This window comes from Mesitornis unicolor, unplaced genomic scaffold (genome assembly GCF_000695765.1).
Source record: "Mesitornis unicolor isolate BGI_N332 unplaced genomic scaffold, ASM69576v1 scaffold24457, whole genome shotgun sequence".
NCBI lineage: Eukaryota > Metazoa > Chordata > Aves > Mesitornithiformes > Mesitornithidae > Mesitornis > Mesitornis unicolor.
In genome coordinates, this window is record NW_010198756.1 from 4283 (window position 1) to 12914 (window position 8632).

Below are 8632 nucleotides of genomic sequence, written 5' to 3' on the forward strand. Positions count from 1 at the left end.
CCCTCTTTTCAGCAGGCTAAGTTAACGGGCAGGGAGTTCTCTGCTTCTCCACCAACAGAGGTGCATCTCTTTCCTGCAGCTGTGTGTTTTGGAGGCATCCAGTATTGCTTTGACACAGGGCATGCTTCTTACAGTAAAGGTTTTCAGCAAAAAATGGTTAAAGGAAACCAAAAGTCTGCAATGACCCACAGTTCAGTGCACTGCTGTGTGTAACATCTTTCTTGTTTTGTCTTCAAGGATGGGGGAGAGCAGCAGCTGCCACGTACCTCGTTGGCTTTGTGATCCTGGTCATCTGTTTCGCCCTTGCAGTAATTGCATTCTCGATCGAGATACTCCGCTTCAACTTTGTGCGAGGAATTGGAGGCTTGCTCTTTGTCGTTGGTAAGGCTGGGCACAAAGACAAGGTTATTCTAGGTGTAAAACAGCCATCAGCAGCAAAACATGCTAGATGGAGCCTCCCTTATGAAATATGCTGTCTTTGTCTGGTTGGTGACTCATTTTCATGGGGAACAAGGGAAGGCTGATAAACGCTCCGAGAGGATAATGGTTAGGGAAGCTTGAGTGGCCTTCATCAGTTAGCATTTTCCTAAAAGCAGTGCACAGGGAAAACCAACAACTTTGGCCCTGCCTGTCACATGCTAAGATGTAGGAGCTGAGAGCCCCTGGTGCTTTCCACCTTCCCGAGGGGAGGAGGAGCAATGGGGCTATGGTGCAAGTGGGAGGTAACTGGCTCCGCGGGGATCATGGTGCCTGGCCGTAGGACAGGACTGGTTGCGGCATGCAGGCGAGTGCCTTCACAACCTGTCAATGTCAGGCGTAGCTGCTGCAGCCAGATAGGAGTTGGGAGCTGTCTTGGCCAGGAGTCACGTACCTCTGCAAGAATGCAGATTTAATTGTAGGGCTGAAGCCAATCCTTATATATCTTAAAAGGTTATGCAGTTATCTCCAGGTACCTTTTTTGTGGGAAATGTAATATAATCTGTTGTGATTTACTCCTGCTTTTCTTTCTTTCTCTAGCTGCATTCCAGATCATAGGCTTGGTCATCTACCCAGTGAAATACACAGAAGATATTCCACTGACAGGAGATAACATGTTCAGCTGGGCCTATGGCTTTGGTTGGGCCAGCACTGTTGTTGTGATAGGTTGTGCTTTCTTCTTCTGCTGCCTCCCCAACTGGGAAGATGAAGTTTTGGGAAACATCAAGCCTACCTCTTACTACTCCTCTCCAGAGAGAGCACCATACTTAAATTGAAATACTAAATCCAAATACAATCAACTGTCAAATCAACAGAGGAGCACCTGTGATGTAAATTTGGTGCGATTATAGGAGACTGAAAAAAACATCTTATTTCTTCAGAGTATTTCTTACTAGCCCTAATAAATCAGTAAAAATATTGGCATCTTTAAGCAAATAGCTTTTACCTAAAGTGTTATTTACATATTCTGACGTCAGTTCTGTTTAGGTTGTTTACGTGCTCCTTCCCCTTCCAAATAATTGATTCATCCTTATTTTATTCAAAAATTCACTTATGAATAAAGATGTAGTGTTTCAAGTGTAAGAAGAAAAGGAGAGATTTTAAACAATCCATTAGAGGGACCTGCAAGTTATTTGGTTTTTACTGCTGACAAAATTCCCTTAACCTGGAACTAGAAAAAACCCAACTTTCCAAAGAATGCGTTTTCTTCCAACAAAGTCAGTCCCAAGGAAGGAGCTTCCCTGAGACTGTCACAGTCACCTGCTGCCTGAGAATCTCTTCTCATTCCTGTTACTGGACTCTTGTTGACTGTTAGCTATTTGAATTAAAGGGAAAATAAAATTAACATTTATTTTTCCACCAACTGGTGCTGTTGGACGGAGATCTCCTCTAAAGCGTGGAGCTGGTGTGTATAACAGTAGCTAATGTAACACTTACTGGTGTTTTTGTGGCCACTGCAGGACTTGTGATGGAGCCACATGTAATTTAATATACATTGTCACAGAGAGAATCAATAAACCTTTAAATGTTAAACTACATACATTGTTACATGGTATTTGAGAGATGCTGATTTAGAAAATACCTTTGAGTAGAAACATACACTGTTCTCTATGTGTACCTTTATAAAACTGCAGTGTTTTTAATTATCAGTTGTGCTTTGGATAGAAATCTTAGCATAAGGTGTTGAAAACCTCCAAAAGTTTCTAAAGCACTGTAGGCACTCCAGAGTTTAGTAAACTTGGCATTGCTTTTCAAGTCACTAGGGATAACAGGTAAAAACAGAAAAACAGTTCTATAAGCAATTTACTTACACAAAGTTCATACAGACACCCGTCTCAGGGAGTAATCCGGCTGGCTTCTGGCTCATGTTTATGGAGCCAATGATTTCAAATAAGTATTGCAGCGAGCCAGAGCCATGTCTGTGTTGGTCATGGGCCAGCAGCAGCTTACAGCAGATTTAATTATAGTCTATAATGTTTGTCAGAGCTTGCTTTAGATGGGGAAGAAGGCAGAAGGTGCTCATTTGTGGAGCTCCTCTTCCAGCCATGAGGGAAGTAGCTCTAGCAGGGACAGATTTCTGAGCAGGGTACAGGTAGGGTGGAAAGAAAATGCTGCATGTTACTCTGTGTAATGAGCAGCTGGGGACTTAACATCCTACTATGGTGAACCCAGTACTTGGGAGGGGGTAAGTGTGTGGGTATATATGTTTATGCACATGTACAAAATAGAACTTACAAAGCGTTAGCCAGCCTACTGTAAAGCTCAAGTCATAAGCTTTTTCAATGCCCAATATGTCTTGTATTATATGTTGTATAGCTTTCTGTTTTGTAACACCTTTTTTAAATTTGGTAATTCTGTGTATTGTGTGTGATCCTGTTTTGGAAAGGCCGGGTGACTTCTGAAGGTCCCTTCCAGGCTTATATTTCATAACTATACAGAGCGTAAACATCTGCAGACTTCAGAACTGTGTTACAAGGTCAGTCATGGCATATACAATCAACTGTATTTATGATTCTTGCTGAAGAAGAAGGTCCTGTGACAGATGTGGTTTTCTTTTTCCTTTCCTTTTCTGTACAGTACTGTCTGGTGGTAAATACTTTGTAGGCTTACCTGTATCATGAATAATGATAGTACCTACTTTTCTAAATGCAGCAGAGAATCCCAAGTCTGGAAAATCCTTGCATACCTAAAGCTGAGAAAAGACATAAGAAAATGGACACCCTTCCTAATGAGAGGGAGGATAGTTTGGTAATGGGGTTTACCATAAGTTGAGTCTTTTGTATGTTTTTTATAAGCATTGTCATAACTTGGCAAAAAAGCATGAATGTAAAATAAACTTGGCTCTGAATATACTGGGAGGGGTGGAAGTATAATCAGCATGTTACACAATTAAGATGTTCAGGAGAAAGCTATTGCAAATAGTCATTAATTACTCTCAAGTGATACTAATGTATGCGGCACTCCTTTCAAATGTGGTGGCTTAATTAAAACTGTTCTAACTGACGGTTGTAGAAACTTGGTGGTGTTTGTGGTTCACAGATTCATTTCATAGACTCGAGCAAATAGCCATTCTTTACTTCTCTTAGTGTGGATATTGGTATCGGTGAAGTGTTGGGTTAATAAAATGAATTTAAACACCTCATGTCCAGGAGGCAACAACTTCATTTTCCTGTCAAATAAGCTTGAGGATACACTGCAAAACATGCCTGTGCACTTTCAGCAGAAGTGCTGGGCTTAGAAAGCTCTTTGCTATGCCAAAAACCTCTTAAACCTATCACAACTTGAGGGGGAACTCTAAACATTTTAAATAAATGATAGTCTAGGAGAGGTCTCAGATATGGGAAGCCTGCTCTCATTTTTTATCAAAACTATGCCAAGTACCTTTCCTGTACGGATCACGAACTTAGTGAGAAAAAGATGGAGAACTCCCCTGCTATTTTCGGCAGAAGACTGCACTTCTCCCATGATTAGAAACTTTCCCATTCCTAACCTCAGATTATGCATGGCCCACATACAGCTCTGTGCTTGTGGCATTCTGCATCCTGAACAACTCTTTCTCCCTCTGTGTTTTTACAGAAAGCAAATCTTCTGTCGGCCACTGCTGTCTTAAACCAGCCTGCAGCTTCTGATTTCTAAAAAGACAGGTTAACCATTCTCCTGATTTTTTTAGCTGTCCTTTTCCTTAAATGTCTTCATTTTATACCACCACCCTGCATTCAAGTGGCTTGCATGGGTTTCTTTTGGGTTTTGTCCCCCTCCCCTCCTTAATTACTCTTAATTTTAAATACACAATTAGGTATTTTTGTTACAGTATTTTTTAAAATACTGTATATGTTACAGTATATGTTACTGTATATGTTACAGTATTTTTTAAATACTGTATATGTTAAAGTATTTTTTTTACATACCAGTCTGTATTCAGCTACAGCCTAATTCTGTGCTCACTAAAATCACCTGAACAGCTCCAGTGAGCTTCAGGCTCCAGGGTAGCTCCTTCTAACCCCACCTTGGAGAGGAGAGAGCAGTTCTGGAGGATCTGAGCACACTTGGCTCTCATCTCAGGGGGAGTTATGAGCAATCAAAACCATGCATGACTGGGTGCTAGGGAAGGCTAATTGACCCCAATTGGATGATTAATGCTTAAATGTCATGGATATGGGAAAGACTCATCGCACCTCACTGGGATCTTGTATTTTTAGTTGATGTAACAAGTGACTCATTTTTTAGACAATCCCTTGACAAAGTAGAATTCTTAAGAAGTATTCACCTAATCTTTACAACCTGCATCTAAGGACTTTTGGGCCTAGAATACATACGTAAATCCAGACAGTTTAGTAAGAGATCATTCAAGATAATTTTATTTGGCGGAGGAATGTTGTTATGGTGATAAGCACTATAGAAACAAAAACACCCACATACTAAAAGGAGAGGTTTCACACGACGCACAAAAGATTTACTGAGATCATTGAGCACTTTTGAATTAATGATGAACCAAGCACATACATCAGTGGAAACCAAAATGCTTTAGGAGATTGTCAACAGCCAAGAGAGCTGAGGTACAGCACCCACAACACAGAGCAGTGGCGGTTACTGGCAATATGGAAGAGCACCCTGAAAAAACTCAGGTTTTTCAGTGCCAGTGGGTGAAGCTGCACAGATCTTATACTGAACTTGGGAGATGATACAACCAGAATAAAGTATAATCAAATCTGGAGGATATGTTTGCCAAAAATAGGGATGCTGAGTTTCTGAATGCGATTCCTGTAACAGGTGTCTGTACAGAAGCAGTAAAATCCATGACCAATGAGTTCACAGCATCTGGGACACGTCAGCGTTACTGCATGGGTGCAGCAGTTCAGATGTGTAGATGCCATTGACCAAGAATATGACAGTTTTGCTGTGCATCTACAGTGTATTTATAAGATGGGTCTGATGCATCCACTGCGCAGGTCTGGCTGGCACAGAAAGCAGCCTTTTGTCTGGGGTTTCCTGCCATCCAAAGGTGTGGGCCAAGCTACTCCAACCATGGAGCTCGACATTCAGAAATTCCAGGTGAAAAGTCAATGCTCTCAAATTTTGGCTCTATGAAATTATGTTTAAATTATTTGGAAGTTGTCAGAATAATCCAAAGAGTATTTTTAATTGTGATTTTTGAACACCTAAATTTAATAAGGCTTTATATATCATAAAGACTGTAGTGGAAAACATGCAGGCATATAGAGAGCTTTATAATATAAATATAAATAACATAAATAAATAATAATGTACTATAAGCTATAGGCGTTGTATAATATAGATAATAAATATAAATGTTTCCACGAATGAAACATCGGTTCATCTGTGCAGGATTGGATACTATTTACTAGAAGGATTGGTATGACTGATGCTTTTTATTTATGTATGGGAATGTGGGCTGCACATACTATCTTCCACAGAGATCTTTGTGAATACAGAGTATTTTATAAGTATTAAAAATTGCTAAGCATCAGGGGGACACATCAGATATCAGGGTTCACTGAGTCTGAGAGGGCCCAGAAAGATTTGGAGTGAGCACTCACACATGAAACTGTGAGCCTAAAAGCCAGGTTAACTCCTGTCCTCCATTGTGCTGCCATGGATTAAAGCACCTTAGTTGACTGTAGTGGTCTTGAATATCTTGAATGCACATGGAGGCATAAAATTGGGGCTGGGCAAGAGCTGATATGTGGCCATTACAGTCCCTTTTCAGTGGGTAGCCTATTTTTAAGCTTTGTGTTAGTAATCCCATAGGACAAAAGCAGAATTTATAATGAAAGAAAGAATTTAGATTAATCATGATACTTGAAAATTAATTTCTGTTCTGATTTGCAATAGAAAGACAAAACAACTTGCAAAACAAAACTGGGGAAAATCATAACTGGTGTTTTCTATCAAGACAATAGGAAAAGTTGGAAATGCTGATGGGAGACCACCATTTTCACTTCAGGCAACTTCCCAAATCAAGTCCATATCAAACATTTAAAACTGAAGAGGTCATTTCCATATAACATTTTGTTTTCAGTGAAACCCTACTTTTGGCTGGAGGATCTCAAAGTGAAAATTCATGGCTGATACTCTTAAAGATATGCTTGGTATGCATGTCTTATCTGTAAATCTCAAAGTGCTTAAAGAAGTAGCTGGTGCTGTTCCCAAGGGACCCAAAAGGCACAGTAAATGGAAGCCATTTCTTTGACAGAGAAATTTAAGCAACAAAGGTGTGGCGCCTGGGAATTACCTATGTAAGGCTGATTTTATTACTCTCCTAAGGCAGCTGAGCTATGAGTTTTAAAAGAAGTTACTGTTATGATCCACTACAATGGGATGACTAGTTAGTTAGCCTAGCTGTGCCACTGAGAAGCTGTGGGGCTCAAAGCAAAGTAATTTAAGTAAAATTATCCCATATGTAGAACAGGGCTGTGCTGTACCACTGTAACTGCTTACACACAATTTCATAAAACCTCTGTATGCAACATACTTTATGTGTGCCCACCAGAGAGCTTGTGCTCCTGACAGCTGCCCAAGGAAGATACAGACCCCCACAATGGTTCCAAATGGTCAGAAGCCATTGCAGCTGGTAGCTGCATGGTGGTTTACAGGACACCCTTGATTTCAGCTGTTTGCCTGGGCAGGGTCAACTGAACTCATCAAACTTCTGTAAAGCATCCATAAGAATTAACTGGGGATTAAACCTTCTTCCAGTACAAAGCCCACCCTAAAAAAACTGTGTCCTTTAGCAAAAACTAGCTGAAAATTAAATTCACAGAGAGACTTTTTTTTTTCCTATTTGTGTTTTGCTAATACAGTAAGTCAGTGAGTCCTGCAGTGGGGTAGGCTTTGGAGGTCCGACAGCAAGCTAGTCCTGGATGGCTTTTGCTAAAAGTCTTAACAAAACCCCATTGAAATTTTCCTCCAGGCACAAAAGCCAGCAGACAGAAGAGATCTTGGACCTCTGCAGAAGAGGCTTTCTCAGATGCATGACAGCAAGACCAACCACTCACCACTCCAAGGTCACCGCAAGCATCACAGTTGAGTATACGTGTCCAGGCATTGCAGGAGAGTCCCTGAGAAAGGCCCTGTGTGGGGGAAACTACATGATCTCAACTGGGTTTATTTTTTTAGGAGGGTGTTCTTATTTTGCAATGAAGTAAAATCAGGCCCTGTTAAAAATGCATTTCCAGTATCCTTCTAATTAGCATAAAGGAACTGCAGTTTGGATTACACCCTGTGAGCACTTTGGGCATCTAAAGGTATTTTTTTACATCTGCTTACTATGGATGAAATATTAGTTATAGTGAGAACACTTGTGCCTTGGTGCCCAGATGATGCAGGGTACAGAGAGTGACCAGAAGGTACAATTTAGCCTGAGTAGGATCACTCTCTAGCCTGTGGTTATAACAGTATCTGCAGTGCAATATTCCAGTTGCAAGGCAAGGTGCAGGCTTCTCCAAAGGGAAAAGGGAAACAGCAGATTTGCATTATCAGAAAAAAAGGACCTATGGTTGTAAATGCGTAAGTACAGATAAAGATAATAGTCATGAGATTTATGATACCTCATGCAGAAAATGTCTCTTGGTTGCTCAGACTGACTTGCTAGATGTAAGACAGCACAAAAGAGAACAGGCCATAAAATAATTTTAGCAAAGCTTTTAAAAACCAAACTCTGGGAACTTCTTGTTTGTAAGGGGAGCAAATATTAGAGAATGAAAATGTGCTTGCTGCAGAAGTCAAGAACATGCACTACAGCTGGTCAGACCATGTGAATCCAGTCATTCATATAGATCAGCTGACCAGGTCGGCAGACTAAAGGTGGATGAAAATATGCTGCCAATAATTTCTTAGCTTCTCCTTCCACTGAGAAAACCATTCGTGTCTTGGCTGAAAAGGACACATTTTTATTTTTAGCTCTAATGTCATAGAATTGTTTGTTTTATCAATATCCTACTGCTTACTTGATTACTTCAAGTACCAATTAATATTCATTAGGAATATTTTCAGATGCAGAAAGTGCACTACAGTCTAACTGTTTAAACGCTGATAATAGATCTTCATTTTCAACAGATGATGTTGACCAGGAGGGACTATCCACATATAGTGGAAAGGAGAAGGCATTTGCTTTCACAGAAACACCCAGCTTATA

At 40.4% G+C, this 8632-nt stretch overlaps 1 protein-coding gene across 1 annotated transcript; it reads left to right on the forward strand.

The window, feature by feature from the left end:
* Positions 1-237: 237 nt before the first annotated feature.
* Positions 238-1410, forward strand: LOC104544400 (p53 apoptosis effector related to PMP-22-like; the record flags this gene model as incomplete). Its single annotated transcript, XM_010189260.1, has 2 exons — positions 238-381; positions 1018-1410. Coding segments are annotated over 2 exons (380 nt in total), but the record flags the coding sequence as incomplete, so codon positions are not given.
* Between the last annotated feature and the right edge of the window lie 7222 nt (positions 1411-8632).